Source organism: Lissotriton helveticus, chromosome 6 (assembly GCF_964261635.1).
Source record: "Lissotriton helveticus chromosome 6, aLisHel1.1, whole genome shotgun sequence".
Taxonomy (NCBI): Eukaryota; Metazoa; Chordata; class Amphibia; order Caudata; family Salamandridae; genus Lissotriton; species Lissotriton helveticus.
Window position 1 is genome coordinate 1298668791 of NC_136067.1, and position 22965 is coordinate 1298691755.

Sequence of the window (22965 nt, forward strand, 5' to 3'; positions counted from 1 at the left end):
ATCCCATACGACGAACTAGTCATCAATGAAACGACACCATGCTATAATTTTTGTGTGTTTCTTCTTTTCCTGTTCTATAACCTCGTTCTCCCAGACAGCCATTAGGAGGTTTGCATAAGTTGGGGCAAAAGATGTCCCCATTGCGGTGCCCTGTTTCTGTAAATAAAGTTTTCCCAGGAAAAGAAAAATGTTGTGGGTTAAACAATAGGTCAGCATGTCTATCAGCATTGCAGAATGCTCCAGGTGGCTGATTGATCGCGTCTCCAAAATCTTTCTAATGGCTTTTATTCCGTCATCATGGCGTATTGAAGTATATAAAGACGTCACGTCTATCGTTGTCATCAGATATCCTGGTTTCCATTCAATTTCTGACAGTTTTTTCAGAAAGTCCATTGTATCCCTTAGGTATGAGGGTTGTGATGTAACATAATTCATTAAAAATATGTCAATGAATCTTGACGTTGTCTCAAGTAATGAGCCTATAGCGCTCACTATAGGTCTACCAGGCGGATTCTTCATTGCCTTATGAACTTTCGGTAGAAAGTATATTGTGGCTAGGATTGGATTATCCGTCTTCAGGTACAGATACTCATCAAAATCAATTAAGCCTTGATCTTTCCAGCCTGATAATAGCGTGTGATATTCTTTAGTCCAATCTTCCATTGGTTTCTTCTCGAGTAATATATAGTGATTTTGATTGTCCAGTTGTCGTTTCGCTTCATTAATGTAATCCGTCATGTCTTGCACCACAATATTGCCTCCTTTGTCTGAGGACTTTATTATTATTGTTGGATCATTCTTGAGCTCTGATATTGCTTTATATTCATTTGGCGAGAGATTACATGATTTCCTGATCCATGTTCCTGTTTTGTTGGTGAAGGATTTATTGGATATTCTTGCGATCTCCTCCACCATCAACTCTTGGAATAGGTCAACTTTATTGCCAGGTGGTAGCTGTGGACAAAATCGTGATTGTTTTCGTAGACCACTGGTTCCTCCTTTGTAAATTATAAATCCAGTTTTTTTGCAAAAGTCAATATCCAATTGGAGAGAACTTTCATTTTCTTCTTCTTCTTCTATTGTGATAATTTTCTCATCCATTTGTATCAGGGCCCTCATTGTCGGTAAGTCCCTTTGAGTAATGGGAGATAAATCCATTTCTTCCATCTGTTTGTCAGGTCTCTGAGATTTTTTCTCCGAAAAATATTTCTTTCATTTAACTTTTCTGCAAAACTTATATAAATCAATTTGTGCACTTGCAATATCCATATTTTTATTCGGGCAGTATGATAGTCCTCTGTTAAGGAGTTTCAAATGTGTTTCAGACAGTTTCTTACTTGATAAGTTTATAACTGCATTGACTGCCGTCTGTTTCTTCTTTTTCAAGTTTACTTTTGCTTTCCTCTGCCTCTCTTTGGCTTTGTTCCTCCTGTTGCCCCTTCGGTTTGTAGTTTTGACTGGGGTTTTGATGTTTCTCTTCCCCAAGTGTTGCCCCTGCCTCTCCCTCTTTGTCGCGTTATCATCTGTGCCAGATGTATCTCCCCACGAAAATCCAGAGGGGTGGTTACTGCATCTTCATCAGTCGAACTGATCTCTGAACTTTCAACTGTATCTATATGTGCCGGTCCTGCGCATTTATCCATCACCACTCGATTCCTCAGAGTGTCATATTTTCTGGCGAATGTGTAAATGCGCCCATTGATGTAATCCAATCTGTCCCTTGTAAATTTGCTGGCTTTACGTTTTTCTACCTCTGCCTCATGTTTACAAACTTTTTTCTCCATATTTTCAATCAGTTCTTTGGACTCTTCTGATGTCGGAACATTTGCTAATTCAGATTCCAGGGCTTCAATCACAGATGTGATTTTTTCCAATTTCCTTTCAGCATGTATTATCAGTGTCCTCATTAGCTTGTAGGAACATTCATTAGTGTCTGTTTGCCAAAGTTTAATCAAATCCGGGTCTAGATCATTTAGGGTGGGCATGATTAAAATCCTGAGACCTCTAGGAATTCTTTTTGAATTCTATATATTTCTTTAATGTTGTTTTTTCCCACCATTTATTGATTTCCAATATTTTATTATGTTGTAATTCCCTTATGATATTTACAATGGTTCTGTTGTCTTTTTCTTTTCCCACTGTTGTTCCTCTTATGTTAGAGTCTGCTATGGGACTACTTTCATCATTAAGAAGTTCACTTGCCCTTTGTTGGCGATTTTTTTTTACTTCTCTGCCATCTGTGTACACAAGGTTGAATTCTTTTTTCCTTTGATTGCACGTTTTCCTATATATATATATTATATTATATAAAATAAAAGGTACATCTACTTGGAGTGAGTTAGGCATAGCACATATACACATACTTACCTTTCATTATTTTACCCCTTATTCTGTCTATTGCATTAGTGTCACCACAATATTCTGTAGGCCAGGGCTTGAGTCGGGGTACCACTTGGGTGGACGGCGTTCCCCCACTTATTTTAGTGGGTTTTTTACCAGGTGGACGCCGTCCCCCCTGCCCAAAAGCTGGACTTTTAATTATGGGGTTACTTGCCTGCACGGCCACCCCGTCGATCTCCCTTTACCCATTGACTCGAGAGATCTGTGCGATTGGAATTTTACCTGCATTATTACTATTATATTATTATGCATAACGCAAAGCAAGGAGAGTTGTAAAACCAGGACTGGCTGACATCGCCCACATGACAGTGGAAAACTTGAGAGCTCGATAACTGGAGCAAATGGAGCCACGCATTCATTCTTTGGCCTCTCTGGGGCAAGATCGCAGCTCATTCAGAACACTGCTCAAGCGCTGGCTTCTCTGATGCAATCGCATCTAAGGGGTGAGCGAGCAATGATCTTCTTGACAATTTCCAGTCTGGCTTCATTCAAAACTTCTGTAAGTGGTTGATGACGCGCTGAGGATCCTCGACTCGGGGGCGTCCTGTCTTCTAATTCTCCTTAACCTTTCTGCAGCCTTTGAGACTGACAATCACAACACCCTCCTCAACATTCTTAAACAGAGAATGGGCATGGAGGGCACTGTGCTTAAATGGTTTGCCTCCTTCCTCTCTGATAGATCCCAAATGATCAAAATAGCGAACAGTCTTTCATCTCCTGTGGCGGTAGGTCAAGGTGTTCCTCAAGGCTCTATACTTGCACCCACATTGTTCAATCTCTATTTAGAACCACTAGGAAATCTCCTAAGTAAATCCGGGATCCACTATCATCTCTATGCTGACGACACTCAAATCTACCTCAAGGTTGCCTCCACTCACGATCTCTCTATCCTAAGCTCTACTCTCGACTCCATTCATAACTGGATGTTTACTCATCAACTGATTCTGAATCCCTCCAAAACCGAATTCCTCCTCTTCTCCTCTTCAATCTCTCCTCCCCCGGTGCAATCATGGATGGATCAGTTGAATCTACTTAACACTAAACCCATCATTGCCGACAGCGCAAAATCCCTTGGTGTCATTCTCGACAAAAAACTCAATCTAATCCCCCACATCAATTCCATTGCAAAGTCTGCTCAATACCATCTGCGCCTTCTTTGGGGAATCCGTCGCTTCTTCCCGGAGCAGGACCTTATAACCCTGGTGCAATCGCTGGTCCTCTCCAGACTTGACTACTGCAATTCTCTTCTTACTGGCCTCCCCAAATCCCACTTGTCCCCCCTGAAATCTGTTTTCCATTCAGCAGCTCATTTCATTTATGGGGCCAAAAGAAGCGACCACATCACACCGATGTTATCCACCCTCCGCTGGCTTCCAATCGAGGCTAGAGCTATCTACAAGACTGCCTGTATCACCCACAAAGCCTTGCACTCCTCCTCTGCTCGCTACCTGGCGAATAAACTGAAACTCTCTGGAGGCTCTAGACCATCACGTAATGCGGAAAATCTTCTGCTTGAACCTCCCACTTTCAAGAAGGAAAGAACGATGGCACAATCCTTTTCAGGCAACGCGGTGAGAATCTGGAACTCCCTTCCGCGGCAGCTCCGGACCACCACCTCCTCCCAGGCCTTCAAAACGGACCTCAAAGTTCTCCTCCAAAAACACCTCCAAAAGTAATCCCTTTACTGAAAATTCTATTCTCCTTGACTATGGAAGTGCCTTCCCAGTGTGTTCTTGTGGTTGGAGTGTTTAACATTCACTGCTGTATTATCCTTGTACTTGTGTTTGGTACCTTTTTGTAACTTGCATACACCACTTTCCCTTGTAACACACAGTATGCTACCTCTCACATTTTGTTTACCTTTGATACTTGCACAAGTGCCACCATTGCCTACGTTACGTTTATTCTTGTGCCTGAGTGTCTAGCTTATTTTGCAGTATTATACCTCTATTTGTACTTTGTTTTCTCTTATAACCTGCACACTTGTCACTTTTTCCTCCTGGCACCTTTGCTACCTCATGTATTTTGTTTGCTCACAATTGTCACTTTTACCTCATGTAACTTAACGTCTGCTTTTGTAATTTGTTCACGTGTAATGTTCTCCTCATGTAACAGTTCTGTTCCTTGTGTGAAGCGCTCTGACGCCTTCGGGTAAAGTCCGCGCTATATAAAAACGCATAAATAAATAAAGCGAGGGGAGGCAATGAGTCTGATGGTGCAAGCCACTTTCCGTGACGTCACTTCCTGTCGTGACGTCACTTCCTGTCATGACATCACTTCCGGGGACACCACCTAACTTGGAGCGCCCCCCCCCCCACTTCTTTTTTTAGGACTTGTGCCCTGCTGTAAGCGATATTCAGGATACACGCCCAATACAATTCAAACAGTTGAAAAACGAATGTTTTTTGATAACAAATTCTAAGGTACTCATTTTATGACCTCACAGTAATGAAAGCCTGAGTGGCTCCCAGGATTCAAACCTTATGACAATGAGGTCAAACTGAAATGTCTCTACTGAGCTCCCAGTCATATTCTGCCCCACACCCCACCCTCAGATTGCACACGTGCATAAAGTACGATTCGTTTCACAGGAAGGACCGCAGACACGTATTCCACAAGGATGCAGAAGGGATGCACAGACATCTGTTGCACCCCCACTCCACACTATGCACCGTAATCGCGGCACATGGCGTAGATCAATTTAGATGAGGCCGCAGAAAAAAAGACTGCAGTTTTGAAAACTACAAAGTCTGCCTAGCGAATTCAAAGAGTGCGCTAATTCTGACCCCAATTAAAAAGAGACGAGTGTGTCTGTAGCAGGACATTATACAGCAGTTTTCTTTCTGGAACTCAGTGCCTTTCAGAAGCCCTGCTGGCAGCGTGCATCATAACTGTTTGACCTGAACAGACTTTGCTGTCTAAGCTTTGCTATTTCAGGGCTCGGCCAAGCGTAACTCGGCTAATAAGAGCCTTAATGAGCCACGGCCTCTCCCGCGGAGTCATTAAGGACTGTTTCCATATTAACCAGGCCTCGCTTAACGCCTACGGCAAACCGGCGCGCGAGCTCCTGAAAGCAGTAATGTACATCCCTCGTCACTGTAAACCAATCGTCTTTTTTTGTATTTCTATAAACTGGCGCCGACTAAACGGCACTAACGGATTTCAAAAACGCTATCTCCAGAATCAGGGACTAATTAAATTCACGTGAGAGGGATTACTCAAGGACGTAGCTAGCATTAGTGCAGCAGGTGAAGTGGCACGGGGGGAGGGGCAAAAGTAAAAGCAGCCCCTTGACCCTGTATTGTGGTTCTATTTTGATACTTAATAGAAAGGGGGGGGGGGGGGGGGCACATTTTCATCTTCTTCCATCAGGGCCCATGCACTGTTGCTACGCTCGTAGGTGCTCACAGTTTCTCCTCCAACAGTGATCCCAATTTGGCAAATTGTATATGAAAAACCTATATTTTGCAACGTGTGTTTTGTTTGTAAAATGTCAAAAATGTTGCACCGTTATGGAACGGCATTCAGCAAATGCGTCCAAGTAAGAATAAAACACGTGATCAGTTGTAGTTCAAAATATATGCGTTTTACGAGGATTCCGCATAGGCCCTTATTGAGCGAAATATAACTAAACCCCTGGCCCACTTTTGCAATTTGGCCCCATTAACTTAGTTTACAATAACACGACTTTAAGTGTTGCGTTTTTGGCTCAGATGCAGATGCTTGACAGGGAAACACAGAAGTGCAGGCACTCACAGTCCCAGAGCACCTTTTTCCTTCTGAGAAGCGCCACTGCCAGCACTCTCCTATTAAAAGTGTTGGATCTCTGCAAAGAAGTGCAGGCACTCGGGACCTCATTTATGAGGCCCTGCGTCACTTTTACACCGCCAGTGCGTCACTTTTTGTGACGCACCAGTGGCGTAAAAAATGCGCCTTGTTGCGCCATATTTACAAAGTGACACATCTAGGTAGATGCGTTACTTTGTAAACCCCTGCGCCACATTATACCTGCGCCAGGTATAATGTATGCAAGGGGGGGTGTATTGAAGCAAGGAAGGGTCATAGAAGTGACACAGTGAAATCTATGAGATTTCACTGCGTCACTTTTAGGACGCTGTTGCGTCAAAATCTTGCTCCTGCCTCACAGCAGGCGTAAGACTGACGCAGGCCCTTTCACATGGGGCTTGCCCCATGTGAAAGGACGCATTGCTGGAGTTGCGTCACTTTTGTGACACACTCCAGCAATGCGTCACTTTTGCGCTTACAGATACTGCAGAAATACTGACGTACCTGTAACTCCTTGCGACATGATGCGTCATACATTAAATATGACGCATCAGGAATGTCGCAAGGAGTGTGCACTGAGAAGTGACGCATCGCTGCTTTCACGCAGCGATGCGTCATTTCTCATAAATGAGGCCCGCAGTATCTGACAGTACCTGTCAATTTGAAGCATTGGATGCAGCTTTATTGTTTGCTCTAAAACAGTGATAATCCACCAATGACTTTTTGTCATTTTTATTTCTACAGATGTAGCTAGTGGTGGCTCATTGTGTACCGCTGTGTAAAATTGGCAGAATCAATGTCGTCCATGGATCATCTGTTATTAGAACATTAGAAATATACACCCCAAAATAATGTCTTTTGACCAAAACATGAAACTCGGATAAAGACATTCTCCTTCAGCTATAGCATGGAGTTTATACCGGAAATGCACTACCCGATTAAGGTCCTGATTACAAGTGAACCGGAAGGGAGAGATGTGTATACTACACTCAGTATATACCAATACTGAAGTGCATAGTGTAGTGTCCTGCTGGACAAGTTTTAGTGTTTCGCTCTATTTAACACTCACACTAACACCCACTCATCACAGGCGTCACCAGTCAGGTGACCCTGCTAATCAAAGGGGCCAGGCGCACGTGCCCTGGGCCAGTTCCAGTACCACACTACTGTGTCAGTATGGTTATTTTCATATTTTGTGCAGCCTTTGGGCCTACAGTCCACAACACTACACATAGTAACTACCTCCAAATTTGTGTTTTCTTCTAAAAGATAAGAGCACCGAATTCTGCAAGTATCGTAGTACACACGGGGCAGATTAACTAAATCTTCAGTGAGCGCAGTGCAGCAGCGCAAATGCTGAGATTGCGCCACATTTACAGCAATGGCACTCTCCTCCCCTCTCCCTAGAGCCGGCGCAGAAATATGCTGCCATGTGGCACAGACACTCCTTTGCATCATAGTGCAAGGGTGTCTCTGTGAGGCTAGCATACTAATTTGAAACCTTTTCCCACTTTGTATGTTTGCTGTACAGTGCAGCACACATACAAAGTCGGAAAACGAAGGAGAATGCTTTTCTACTTTGTAGTGTCTATTTGAAATGGGCACTATTTTCTGATGCTAAACCATGTCTACTTATTTATGTAAATAGGGCTTAGCGGCAGAAACCCATGGTTGCATGGGAACACCTGTGCACCACCCAATGTTCTCTCCCATGGCGCTTAATAATGCAAAGCGTTCCTTTCAAGTTATTTTTCAGCGCAAAACAGGTTTTACACTGGAAAGTAAATAGGTGAAAAAAGATTTCGCGTCGTTTTGCGTCACTTTTGTGACACAAACATGGCTTTAAATCTTAGTAAATAGACCTCATTGTGTTTTTCGCCTGCTAAATTGAGGCGAGTTTGATCTAACAAAATTCACCGGGAGAAAATTATTTGCTGCGGAAATTTCCGCGTGACTCTGACTTCCGACTCCTGCACATACCATGGGCCTCATTTATGAGAAATGAAGCATCACTGCGTGAAAGCAGCGATGCGTCACTACTCAGTGCGCACTCCTTGCGACATGATTTATGCGTCATATTTACAGTATGACGCATCATGTCGCAAGGAGTTACAGATACGTCAGTATTTCTGACGTATCTGTAAGCGCAAAAGTCACGCATTGCTGGGGTGTGTCACAAAAGTGACGCAACTCCAGCAATGCGTCCTTTCACATGGGGAAAGGCCCATGTGAAAGGGCTTGTGTCAGTCTTACGCCTGCTGTGAGGCAGGCGCAAGATTTTGACGCAACAGCGTCCTAAAAGGGACGCCGTGAAATCTCATAGATTTCACTGCGTCACTATTACGAGGCTTTTTGCGGGGGAACGCCCCCTCTGCATACATTATACCTGACGCAGGTATAATGTAGCGCAGGGGTTTACAAAGTGACGCATCTAAGCAGATGCGTCACTTTGTAAATAGTGCGCAACAGGAGGCATGTTTTACGCCGCCGATGCGTCACAAAAAGTGACGCATCGGAAGCGCAAAACTCACGCAAGGCCTCATAAATGATGCCCAAGGAGTTTCTACAGGGATCCATATTTCCCCTTTACCACCAAGTAATGTCAGAGTTTTTGCAATTTTTTGTTCCAAAGAAATTATTTACGATACATAAACTTATAGACTGTGACAAAGGCAATCAGCATCCCTTTATTTTTTCACAATTTGTAACATAAGAGATGAGGCGGCGAAAGGAGTTGAGAAGGTCGATTAGGTAGCTTATGTGCGAAATATAAAAAAATATTTCTCGTTTTTTTAACGCACTAATTTATGGCCATCAGCAAATGGAATCCCCAATGCAAATCACCACGCAGAGATAAACCCCAAAATACTCAACATTCACACAGGTTAGGTTGGAAGGCCACAAGGCCTCCTATCCTCTCTCCACAAGGATAGTCCCTACACTTGAAACCGCACACACACATCCATGTTTTGCAAAGCAATCCAGAAGTGGAAAGAAATCCTGGGTTCTATTTTCTATTCTGCTCTATTTGAAGTTTTATAAAGCGCGACAGCTGTATTACTGTGCTGAAACTATGCTCACACAACAACAAAAAAACTCTAACAAACCCGGATGAATCACATCTGCAGACAGAACTCTGTACAAAGCATTCAAGAGGCCAATTAATTGGATATGTAAATGCCCATAACATAAAAGGGCATCATCAGTATGAGAACCATTCAGTCTTTCTATGCATACTTAGCCCGGTATGCAGCCCGAGGACACTGTGAGTAATGAATGAGAGTAAATGCAGCTGAAGAATTTATTGAATATTTACAACTTTTCAGCATTAAAAATGAATGAGGCTGTCTTCGCTGCATAAGTGTGATTTTTTTTTAAGGAAAGAAAATAAAGAAAAGAACTGCACAAAGTTTTCCTGTTTGATTGGGGGGTTTCTCCCCTTAGCTTCTTTGGGTTATTAATGTGGTGCACCTCTACGCTCTAAATTGTTGTTTGAAACCTATGTTGGTATATGCACCTTGGCAGCAGGTGCTTGTAGTGTGTGCACACACTTTTAATTGTTGTGTGAATTGTACTTTTGAAACATGCGGCAGGCGCAGTGTTCATGGTCCGCTTTGTCTCATGTTATATTCAAATTAATGAACTAGCCTTTTTTCGATGCTATTTTTCGAAAAAAGAATAATTATCTAAAATTTTAGAAGCCATGCGTGGGTTTCTCTCCTTTGCCTTTAGGGTCCTAACATAGGACAATTGGGGAGCCAGCAAACCTGATGAAGGATCACAGGGACAGCTGATGCTAGCAGGGGGCTAACCCACGTTCCAATAAAACTCTGGAGAGGTCGTAGTCTGTCGGCTCCATTTGCGTTGTATGTGGGGGACGGTCCGCCCCGGACTGCATAAGTTTTGGGTGTGGCGGTCACCCTCCAGCTCTTACCTTCCGTATTAGGGCGGTAAATGCCCCCGCTCTTCAGCAGTGCAGCCATAGCGGGGAGGCAACAATCCGAGGAATCCGCCAGCACCCAATGCTCTTCAATGCAGCCACCGTGGGGCGCCAAATGCAGGGACTGCCCCGGGCGGTCTAAGCTCTTGTTACGCCAGTGGTAGGCTCTTGGCACACCTGAGAACTTCAACATGGGAGATTACGTACAGCAGTAGGCATACCTGTTGGCCTTTGAAGGATAAATCAAATTATTACTAAAGCACACAATCCTTAATGAAGATCCATAGTGTTTTCGAGATCTCACCTGCACTCAGGTTAGAGAAGGGATTCATGCCAGACGACTTGACAAGCACAAATCGATCGTTGGAACCAGCCAGCATTCTTACAAATGCTGAAACGATAATCTTGCACATATGCTATGAACTTAATAATGGGCAGTCTGAATATGTGAGTTTGAAAAGACATGCCTGAATTGGCAGATATGAACTTCTGCTTATTGGCATTTCATAAATGTGCCTGCCCTGAATGATGAAGCATCTCCCCCACTCATTGTGTATCCTTGACATTGCAGGGTGGGTGGAAAATATGGATTGATGGTTGCCCTCTGGTTCACGTCATATTATGAAATGTAAAACCAAAATTTGGTCTCGTACTATTTTAGGAATCTGGGATTTGACCAGGAGTGGATGACGGTAATTACTTTACCAGTAAAATATATTTTGAATGCTCATCAGCAGTATCTCATGCCTCAGTGTTCCGAGGTGTGGTCTTTTTTCAAGGGCAATTGTTAGTCCTCACACATCCTTCTGTCATCTAGTTCCAATAAACCTATATAGAATCTGCACGTTTAGACAACATACACTGTAGGATTGGTGTCCAGACTGATTATAGACATCCCCACCTAGTATGTTAGCCTGTATACCAGCTAGCTCACAGTGCCACTAGAAGCTCCTCTTACCAAGGAGGAAATAGTTCTTGGCAACTATCGAAAATGATAACTCTGTCCGAAACAGTCCGATACTTTTTGCTCAGACACTCATGCTCACGTTGTCTCAGAGAGATACACAGAAGAAACGGTGGGGATGTTTTTCAATAAAATTTTTTTGAACCAGCGTCATTCTAATGTAAAATAGGTGTGCTGAAATGAACATTAGACAGAAACAGATATGCATGATTAGAAGCACCAACAGAGTAAAAGGATGGTAGATTTCTATAATCGTGCTAAAAGAATGAATACATGCAAGTATATAAAATATATGACAGTAATAAAAGCATACTCCTTTGATGAGACCCTAACTAGGTGTACCTAAGTGCACCTAGCATTTATGTAGGTGTAAAGCTAAGAATCCCTCTAGGATAACGTCAACCCCATTACCTGAAGTGAGAGACTGTGGGACCCTGTCTTGATCTCGAGATGCAGGCCTGGACTGGCCGTTGCAGGCACCGGGCAATCCCCCAGTGTGCCGCAAGGGTGGGGGCCGGTTTTGGGCCCTGGGGGCCGGTTTTGTTACAGGGCCGTTTTTGCAGCATGGCTGCAAAATCGGTCCTGTAACAAAATCGGCCGAAAACTGGCCCCGGCAAAGAGCTCGGTAGCATCCCCAGGGGGCCGGCCGAGCACTTTGCCAGGGCCGGTTTTGGTTCTCAGTCCAGCACGGTCTAGATGGACACTCCGCGAGGGATGTCAGACCACTACGAGCTGGAGTGTCTGCGTGCAGAAACCTCAGCATCTCGCGTCAGTGTGTCAGCATGGAAGTTCTTTTCTCCTCTGCCTACCCCAGCAAGATATGGTGTTTATATACCCAAAGTGTTACCCTCAAGTGTTCTATCTTGCTGAGTCTTGTCGGACATAGATTGACTGAACAAATGACCCTTATACATAGTTATTATGCAGGAGATGGTAGTCCTGCTGAGTTTCGAGGAATCCTCATGCATAATGGATGAGGCTTGTTTTCAGGGAAAACCCTCCTTCCTGAAAGCAGTACCATAACTAGGTAAAAGTTCAGTCCTAAGAACTGCTATGTAGTGTAATGGTAGGGGAGAATATAGGGAAAAGGTTAGGTGACTACTTGAGCCTATATTGGGGTACCAAATGAAACATAACGCTTCCTATATAGATGTTTCAGACACCTCAAAAGATCCTGGGCTCCTGATTAAATTTTAGTAGCTCATTTCCACCACATGCTTTCAAATTTGTGATGGCAAAACATTTGGGAACATGTAAGTAAAACATACAATATATATTTTCTTGGCATTTTCCAGCCATTCCTAGACTTGTAGAAACATGTTTGATAAATTATATAGTACCATCTTGTCAACACCCCTTTCAAAGGGACACGGGGAACTCAAGGGCAGCTGGGCACAACCATGGATGTTGAGGCCCTTTGCTACTGATATCCTAGGGTGCGACCTACTATGGATTTTAAGTAGGTGGGCCAAATACCTCTTCTGCACTTGACTTTCAGGGTATGTGTGGTCCAAGCAGTCCAAGGCTCCCTCGTGGGGAGGTGTAAATATGTGGGAGTATTTGCAGGATCACAACTGCAAAATGCATGCAGCAGCAACATTGTCCAGCCACATACTCATGTGTAAAAAAAGTATTTTATTTTCTAACACAACCTAAACAAATTTTTTTTATCACATACACAAACAGCGATACAATTCCCCCTTGAGGTTGGGGTTATAGTGTTTAAATTGTGTATCCCTGTTTCACTTTCTCCTCGTGTTACTGATAGTGGTTATTCCCCATTCACTATTGGTAACAAAAAGGGTATGCCCTACTAGCAGTCTTAGTCTCAAAAGTCCACTTTAACTCTCAATTAAAGTAAACAGTGTTCTAGTGCCACAGCACAAGTACTCGCATGCTACCCCATGATCTACAGGCCCGAAACTTGTCTTACCCGCACCAGCAGGTGTGAAGAGGTTGGAAATTTTGTGTGCGCCTCTTCTGCGGGCACCCGCTGCTGCTGCAGCTAAGTTCAGGCATGTCGGCCACATGTCTATCAAGCAGGTACAGGATCACTCACTTCCATCCTGAAACGACTAATGGTTTCCTGCAGCTCCTCCTGAGGGGTACGTTTTTGCTCGGCTCCCAAAGGGGGGTGGCTGCAACAAACCCTATCCTGGAACCCTAGTGTGGGTAACGATGCTACCACGGTGTCCTCACTTATTCAACAGGGCAGAACAGGTCACTGTCCTTGGTGCTCCTGGTGACCCCCTATGGTATGCAGACCACTTGCTTTTGCCTAATCGGCACAGTGATAGTCTCCACTGCAGCCACTCCTGGCATATAGGGTTGCCAGTATACTACTGCACAGGGCTACGGCCCTTTTCGGCACAGCAGTCTTTCTCTGGCAGCCCCTTCTGGCATATGGCGTCACCACTCCGCTACCACACAGGGCTGCGGGCCGATCGTCACAGCACAGCACATGGCTGGGTTCACAGCAGCCCTCTCCTGGCATACAAGATTTAATTACTTCTTCCTGCACATGAGCAATGACCAGATTGGTGCAGCAGCCGTTTCCTCACACCTCATACAGGGAGTCCACTCAACAGTGCTCTCCACTGGACCTGAATCCCTTCAAAGGTCGCCTCCACCTCACAGGGCACACTGGTCTTGGCAAGTAGGCATGATCTGGTGTTCCAGGGCAGGTGGTCTTAGATTCCCTGAGTGATGTTCTCTGACCCAGCAGGGATACTAGCAGATCTTAGCCCTTAGTCCTTTTCACAGGCAGAAGTCTTGCAGAGCTTCCCCATCCCATGCAGTCTGTCTGGCTGCTTTGCAGATGACAATTCTTAGAATCTCATCCTCCACTCTCCTTCTTTTGAAGTATCTACTCCCCTGCTCTCACTTCCTCTTGAAAAACTGCCTGTCCCAGAAGGAGCGTCTCCAAAGCACAACATGGGCCATGGGATTAACTAGAGTTCAAACCTGGATGTCAGCCTCAGCAATATGTAGCTTAAAAGGTTATCATAAGGTTCCCAAAACTACTATTTATAATTCTCTTTGCAGTCCCAGCTCCTTCCTGAGATGTGCCAGGCCCTTTCCTTGTGACCTCTTATTGAATCAAAGAACACCTTTTGAAAGTAACCAGAAAATGCCTGGCACTCCCCTCCCAGTGTGTGTCCAACCCAGCTTCTAGGAATGCAGCTATACACAAATCTGTCTGGGAGAGCTGTTTACCTCCTCTCCATGTTTCACCATTCAGGCCTGGGTCTTCCAAAATAGAACCCAGGGCCCCTCATGTATTGTACCATCCACAGGCACACATACACCCAGTGCATGCATACAGCACACATGCACTGCACAGTAATGTATCCTCCATGTATTGTAACTCTAACAGGCACAAATACATCTAGATTATGCATTCAACTTGCATGCACTGACCAGAACTGTATCTTTTATGTATTGCACCACTCACTCATGTGCACACATGCATCCAGCATATGCGTTTAACATGCATCCACTGGATCCTTCATGTATTGTACCACTCACAGGTACACATACATCCAGCATATGCATTTAACATGCACGTACATTATCCTTCATGTATCCTACTACTCACAGCTACACATACACCCAAAACATGCATTCATCCTGTGTGCACTGCACAGCACTACATCCTTCAGATACTGTAACACTTACAGGCACATCCAGCATAGGCATACGCCATGCACACACTACTCAGTACTGCAATAACCCTGTAGTGCATCCTTCCCAGGCACACATAAACCCAGCACAGGTACACCACTTCTGCAATGCTCAACACTTCACACAACCTGATGTGTCCTACATCAGGTTGTGTTAAGTTATGAGATGAGCTAAGTACACAGCAGCGTAACTTTAAAAGCAAGTGAGCCTATAGGCCTCTCTCCAGTGACACAGGTTTAAAAGGAAATGTTCACTCCTACTGATCACTACATGGTATGCTGCCACCACCACACTCATGCTACTCGACTCCTGGTGAAAGCAGTAGCCTCCCACCACTGTAAGAGTAGAGCTTTGTGTGCCCCTCCTGGTCCAACAAGACCATAATCAGTGAGGCAGGCCAATGTCATGACACACACTCATGATCAGTGTTTGCCTATGACAACACTTTTCGAGAATCAAAACCTTCACAGTGCGTCAGACGGGATCAGTGATCATGCAATTCTAATGCACCAGCTAGAATTTGGAAGGCCGTCACAAAGAGCCATTATGCCTACTAGTATCCCAGGAGGAAGTAACGCCAGCCAATAAAATCAGATGGACTCCACAGTATCATGAGGATGAGTGCGAGACACTAAAATACTATCTCAGGAGGATTTCGATTGAGTTCAGCAGCATGGCAAATAGCTAGTACACAGCCATTGTGACTATCTAGATCAACCTACAATACCGAGGGCCCGCTCTGACACAAAACGTTGCCTTAGAATGAATTTAGTGAAAACTTGACCCTAAATACCTCTAATCATGAGAAGAAAAACAAGTTAAAGCCAAAAACCACATCGGTGCTTAATATAATGAAGCAGGAACTTTTTTAGATTAACCCTGGGGAGCAGACCATCCATGCATTCCTCATATACTTGTTTTTCACGCTAATTTAATACAGCATCACAGATAGACTTTTTGTGTGGTTTTCCAGACAATTAGGTGGGTTGTGGTATCAAATACTTGGGCAAACACATTTTCTGATGATTCAGTAACATCCATTCAGCTCGATCTGGAAACTGCCAGAAGCAAGAGACCTAGATGGCAGTTTGATAAGTCCCTATTAGCAAATCAGGACTGACTGACTGCAACAAGATTATTTATAAAAGAATTGTTTGAGGTCAATTATAACACGTCCATAGATTTTGAAATCTAGGAGCACTTCAAGGCCACTTTTCAAGGACACGGTATAGCTTATCAAGCACATCAGAATAGGCAGCAAGCCTCTTGAATTCAGGAAATTCAGGAACAGGAGCCTATATAGGTACACACAGCAGGCCTGACGCAAAAGAAGAGCCGGAGAAGGCTAAAGAGAATCTCAGGGATTGTGTTGCACTGGAGTAAATATGCAAATTTAGATCATACCTGCAACGGGTATATGAAGGAAGTGAGCAGATAGAGAAATTATTGGCCTGGTCCACTCGGATCAAGCACAAAGAAACAAACGGGCAATCAGATTGAGAACCCTGTTTCTCATACAATTGTAACTGAGAAGGAGGCAATTAGAAAGGCTTTTTTGCAACATTATAGAAGTCTTTATGAGGTAACTAATCAGTTCCAGTCCCTAGCTTAGACCGAAGTTTTAGTGCAACACGATTACTCCGAATGTCTAGTATTCAAAAAGATGCAAAATTAGGTAAAATAAAAATATCTGGGGTGGCAGAAGTGCTTTAAAAGATGCCTATTGCTAAAGCATGTGGTAATGACGGCATGCCAGTAGAGGTCTATAAGGCATTTACAAAAGAGCTGACTACTCCTCACTGATTCATTCAATGCTATAAGGGAAGGTGCTGAGATCCCTTCAACTTTTAAAGAATCCACCATAGTTAGCCTTCTCAAGAAAGACAAATACCCGACACACGTCAATTTGTACAGGCAGATGTCTGCTTAATACGGATTATCAACTATTAACAAATGTTTGGCATCTCCCATTATCCCCGCAGCTCAAATGTTCATCATTAAAGATCATAGGGGATTTGTATGTAATTGGCTTATGGCAACACACACTAATCTTTTAATTCATGCTATTGATTATTTTATGAGCAACCAAACTAGGGCAGCGTTAGTCATGATCGATGCTGAAAAAGCATTTGACCTGGGTAACTGGGATGTCCTCCTTTACACTTTGGGTAAACTTGCATTTCCTGCTCAACTTATACATATATTAAGACATTTTTGCCAGGGTGCTGAGGTCAAAATCATTACAAATTTAAAAGTAGTCGGTTCTGTGATAATAGAGGTACTGGACAGAGGCACCTAGGTCCCCCATTCTTGTCATGTTTTTTTATTGAACCTCTAGCAGAGAAGATTCTTAGCACAGGGACTATCTAACCACCTGTGGAGAGGATGCCATAAATAAAATAATTTTCCAATGTTATTATTTTGCACCTCAAGGTCTAATATTTTGGGGGTGTTCGATCCAATCCAAAATGTTACAAATATATGTGGGTAAAAGCTTAATCAAGGAGAAACAGAGCTGCCTTTTTTTGTTCATCATCTAGAGATCTTTCACTAGCTTTGCTGCATCAGGGTAGCTCTCATCACCCAATCCGCTATTGGGGAACTTCGTTAACAATAACTACTCTCAACTATTTCAATTGAATTATGTTGCATTGCTCCGGAAAGTTCAGGGCTATTAGAAAGGTGGGCTTTTCTTCCGGTGTCGTTGATTGGTAGGGCAGCGCTTATCAAAATGTCAATATTTCCCCTATTTTTATTTCTTTTTTCTAATGTAACCATTAAAATTAATTGTTTGTATTTTAAGGAGCTTGATTCTCTCATCAGAAACTTTGTTTGGAACAGAAAAACCCCTAGGATCCCAGGGTGGATTAGTGCTTCCCAATTTTAAGACTTACTATCAGGCGGCTTTGCCTGATACCATGGCACGACTTATTAAAGGTACTGCAGAACTGAATGACTTTTTCTATTAAGGAGTATGACACAAGGATCAGCAATTGATTTACCAGCCTTCATAAAATTTGCAAAGCTTCTGAAGGAGACTGGGTATAGGGTATTATTGGAGCTAGAAAATCGTATCAGCACTCTTCTCAGCTCACGATAGGTCCCACCCTGTCCCAGATTTATCCCGCAGCAGGACTGCAAAGTTTTTGAGCTGACTGGGTTAAGTTAGGATTTTGGAATTCAAAAGGTATTAGCAAGATAGGAAATTTTTTCATAAGTCATAACCAGATTAAATGGGAAGAGCTTATCCTGCACTATGCCTTCAGCTTATTATTAGTTTTATTCAGATCACCAGTTTTCTAACAGCAAATTTTCAGGAGATGAGTGAAGAGGCTCAGATAATTCTTCACTCACTAGTTAAGAGCAAGCTGACAGGCCCTGGCATTTGGTACAGGGTTTGGGGAAAACATTCAGATCACGGGGCTGATTAAGAGTTCAGCAGTAGAGACTGGTGGTCCACCCACCGTATTATGATTATGGAGGTGGGACCGCCACAGACTCGCTGTTGGGGATCATGGATCCTGCAGCAGTGGTGCAGCAGTGAGAGGCCCAAATATGCTGGTGGTGCCACTGCAGCACCGCTGAGCATATTAGAAATGTCATCACTGCCACAGTTTTTATGGCGAGGAGGCCGCCATGAAAACTGTGGCTATAAGGAAACAAAGGAGGCGCTACAGGGCCCCCTGTTTCCTCAGGGTAATGGGGTGCCTGCATTGGAGGACATGTTGTGCCCCACTGTGTGCATTCACCCCCTTTCCTGCACGTCATGGCCTGCCCAGTCCATGCTGTGCTGGAACGACTTTTGGCACTCCCATTGCAGTGCCTTTTTAATGGGTACCGCCGTGGGATGACCTAAATCACCGCCTGCCAGACACAAGGAAACTCGTAATCTGGCAGGCGGTGCCAGTATGGCTTTGGCGGTGTGGGAGCAGGGCGCTGGCATGGCGGCCCACACCCACACTGCTGAAGTCATAATTAGGTCCCAAGACCTAATTACTTCGTATATGGGAAAAATATTTGAGAAAACTAGTTGCAGGCTACCTAAGGAAGACTGAAAGGCCATCTCGAAGCTGGGGCACAAATTTCTCAGGGCAGCAACATTTTAAAGGATGCTCTTTCTGTCCCGTTGGATGGCATTTTACACTCTGCAAGCTCTGCATTAAATATATCAATCAGTCCTGGATGAATGCTTTCGCTGCCAATGTGACAGGTAAGGCAAATATTTGATTCATGTCTCAAACTTTCGCAATTTTGGGAGTAGTTTATATTTAGCCCTTAGTGAAGGTGTGCAGTTCAGGAGTACCTTGGAAGCATGTATAGTGTTATTTGGCATCTCCAATGAGTGTTGCGGAATAAGTAACAATATATTTATCTCCATTGGCTTAATGGTAGCACGCTCTCTAATACTCCAATTTTGGACAACGCTCAACATATCAACTATTCAGGGCTGATATGAGAAAATAAGGATGAGAGCCTTTGAAGAAGCACATGCAAGACGAGCTGATAAATGTCTCATGATTTATCGCTCTCTGGAAAAAATTAGGGGGCATATTTACAAGCCCCTTGCGCTGCTGGTGCGTCAATTTTTGTGAAGCACCGGCAGCGCATTTTGCTGTCCCATATTTACAAGGACAAGCAAAACCACCCTGTGTGGCTTTTGTGTCCTTTTAAATACGGCCACTTTTCACGCAGTACTTTGCTTGAAAGGGGCATGCCATGGGTGTTGCTGTGGGTGTTCCCATGTACCACCCATAACTTCTTCTCCATTCCCAAATTTACAACCTTTCTTAAACCTGGGAATGCATCAGAATCCTATGCCTCCCCAGGGGAGGCGTAGGGAGGTGCAATGAGGAGAAATGTATACAATCCTCCTAGTTTTTTCCTTTTTCTATGCATGATGCATTCTGCAGCACACATTGGAATAGTAAATCACCTCTCGTGATTGTTTTTGCTATCAGGAAGGTGTCCCTTCCTGAACAAAAACAATCTCCCCACAACGCAGGCACCCTTGCACCATGGAACAAGGGTGCCTGCTTTGGCGTATGGCAGCAAATTGTGTGCCATCGCAGAGGAGAGCACAGGGATCCGTCATATTGTTGTAGATATGACACATTGCAGTGCTTTGAAAGTGACTCAGTGTGGTGCAGCAAAATGGCTTGCGGCACCACTCTGAGTCACTTTCTCGTAATAAGGCCCTAGAGACTTTAGGAAATAATGCAGTGTAGCCCATTAGATGGCCTATAGGGTCTGATTTGGTAAGTTTTTAAGACCAAGGCCTATTTCATCTCAAGGGGTTTTTGAAGCATTAATAAGTGCTATTTTGAATTGGGGGGAGGGGCATGGTATAATTATATGCCGCACAAAAGTTGTACGTTAGTGGAATGATGGGATTCTCTTGTACTTCCCATTTTAGAAGGTTGCTGGAATAATCTGATGCACTGCATTATTAATGTACAGAGAGGAGTGTGCATTCTCTGGAAGTAGGATTGCATCCTATCTTACCGGTCCATCTAGTGGCATTTGGATTTTCGTATGGGGTATATTTGAAAATACTGTATCACTATGCATTTTATTTATTTCGCAACTACTGTTTTTTTTCACTTTCTAAATCTCGCAAAATTGGGTACTTTATTTTTTATTCACTTTAATTATCCACATGTCAGCGCTTTTGAGCAATTCTTTTTTACTTTATATATCTTGCAGAACCATGAACTGTATTTTGGATGCACTTCTTATTATTCAGGCATCAACGCTTTCAAGCGAATATTTGTTGAGCATTTGTGCACTGTACGGTCGTATGCGGCTGCTTCTTCATTACTTAGGTACGGTATAAGTCTCCCAAAAAGACAGTACTGGTATTCGATCAGTTGTGTTCTAAAATATTAGCAAATTGTGCGAGTAACTGTCACATTCGACTACTTTTGAAATGTGAGTACATGACCTGGCGCTCCTTTTGGGTGTTTTAAAACAACGTTTGTAATTTCTTTGCACCCAGCTCAATAAAAAACACAGGGGAAAATAAACCTTTACTGTGGCCTCACCCAAATGTCAAATATGACAACGGGTGTCTGCAAATTGTTCAACATGATTTAGAGGTTAGAACACATGCAGTGGTAGTTGTTAACCTTCTAGGACCCAGTAGTGCAAACAACTGAAATATCTGTGGACAACACATGAAAGGCATACTTTTCAACAAAAACCTTACATAACGTAACGTAACATGCGTAGCAAGATACTGTGATATAATGTCACATCATACAGAATATCATAACATTACACAGGATAACGTAACATCGCACAACAGAATATAATGTGACGTCATACAGCAGTTGCAATCGGCATGTGTCACGGGTGGTGGGGGCGGGCGTGGGGTCGTGTGGGGGGGATGGGCGAGTGCTCGCTAAGGAAGGGAGGTCACACGCTGAGAGGGGGGGTTTAAATAATAATAAAAACAAAATAAAGTACCTTTCTCGGGTCCCGCATCTTCTGCTCGGTCTGCTCCTGCCTTCCTGCCTGCACAGGAACAGGAATCAGACAGCCTTCCTCCCCTAAGCCAATCACAATGCTGCAATGGCAGGGCTGTGATTGGTTTTGATGCCGACCCCATAGGCATCTATGGGCAGTCCATTTTCTCCATGTAGGCAGCCTACATGGAGAAAAGGTAGAGTGCGCATGACTGGTTTGGTCGGCTCCACAGGGCTGACCAAAAAGTCAGGGCCCGCGACATCGGGCTAGCCACTCCTCCCCTGCCCTCGAGCAGGACCGCTCACCCATCCGCCCCCAACCAAACCCTTCTGCTTTCTCGCAGTGCGATGGTATTTATAATACCATTTTATGTTTCTGCTTCTCGCACTGTGCGAAAGCAGTGGGGCAATGCTCCTCCGCCCACATGGAGGAGCCGCCCCTGCATACAGCATAATGTTAATGTAACATCACATCACACAACATAATGTAGGGTAAGATCACACAGTATAACCTAACATAACATCACACAGCATAACATAAAAGATCAAATTTTCAGCAAGCCGGGGCCCGTGCATGTAAGAGCGGTGTGCCCGGTGGGGGTGGGAGGGGGTTGAAGGATTTCAGCAGATGACCACCCGGGAAAATTCATTATTTATTTAATTTTCCCTCGTGGTTGCCTGTCAGATCCCTCCCAACCTGGACCCACTGCTCTTACCTGCATGGGTCGCGGCTGCTTTCAGGATAGGAGAGCAGTGCATTGCATCACTCTGCATAGTGTAGCCTAACCTCACAAGAGCCAGCAACATTTCTTATCTACATTTAATGCATAAACGGTTTCTACATCGAAATTTACTAGATGAGAGGCCAAATCTGAAAATAATGGCTCTCATATCGTGGACATGAAATTGTTTGTACCTGCTCATTTTTCAAAAACAGATATTATTTCCCATTATTATCCTCTTTCTGAAAAGGTACCAAACAGACTGTATGACGTACCATGAGCAGCTGCAACAACAGCACCAGCAAAAGCAACATGTATTGGGCCTTTGGTTTTCAGGTGCTTGGGACACAGCTGATGTTTCCTCATTTTGTGACTGCTGCCTCTTTCTCATTTCAGCTGAGTATACCAGTGGCTGCAAAACATAGACAGAAACAAGATAGTTAGTATACAAGCGTATCCTGCATTCTGTTTCACGAAAATAGTCGGATGTAAGACATTTTTACATGTACACATTCACTGTTTTTCTCACTATAACATAAGTTTCACACAGCCAATTCATTTTGTAGTTATTTATTGAAACACAGTAACTCACTAAAAATAGGAAAATACTGTAAAAACTCTGAACTTCTGTAGGCAACAAAGAAAGTATCATATATATATTTGCAAATCTACAACCCTTCAAGGGTCACACACAAAAGTGAAGGCCAAAGGGGTTTTTGGTTCACATTTTGTATTATAATATAGATATAGTGCCTAGTACACTTCTCTAATTCTACCCCCGGAACCAAGATTTCTTTGTTATGTCTCAATTTTTACTACATATAGTCCTTCCCCAAATAATAGTCACAACCATAGTTCTGAAAAGATCCACCTCTTCAAATTATTTCTTCTGCTTACCCAACATGGGACCTTATGTACTGTTTGACAGATGGCATACTCCATCACAAGTCTGACAGATATCAAATCTGTCATAATACAAGTGCATTATAGCCTATGACTGACCCT

General features: G+C 43.7%; 1 protein-coding gene across 2 annotated transcripts in view; it reads right to left on the reverse strand.

The window, feature by feature from the left end:
- The window catches only part of RGS17 (regulator of G protein signaling 17), a 333901-nt gene that overhangs the window by 189820 nt on the left and 121116 nt on the right, over positions 1-22965 (reverse strand). For both annotated transcript variants that reach the window (XM_078646976.1, XM_078646975.1), the window contains exon 2: positions 22236-22372. In XM_078646976.1, coding sequence (XP_078503102.1) covers positions 22236-22351 — 116 coding nt within the window. In that variant the 5' untranslated portion in view covers positions 22352-22372. The remainder of the gene's footprint in view (positions 1-22235; positions 22373-22965) is intronic.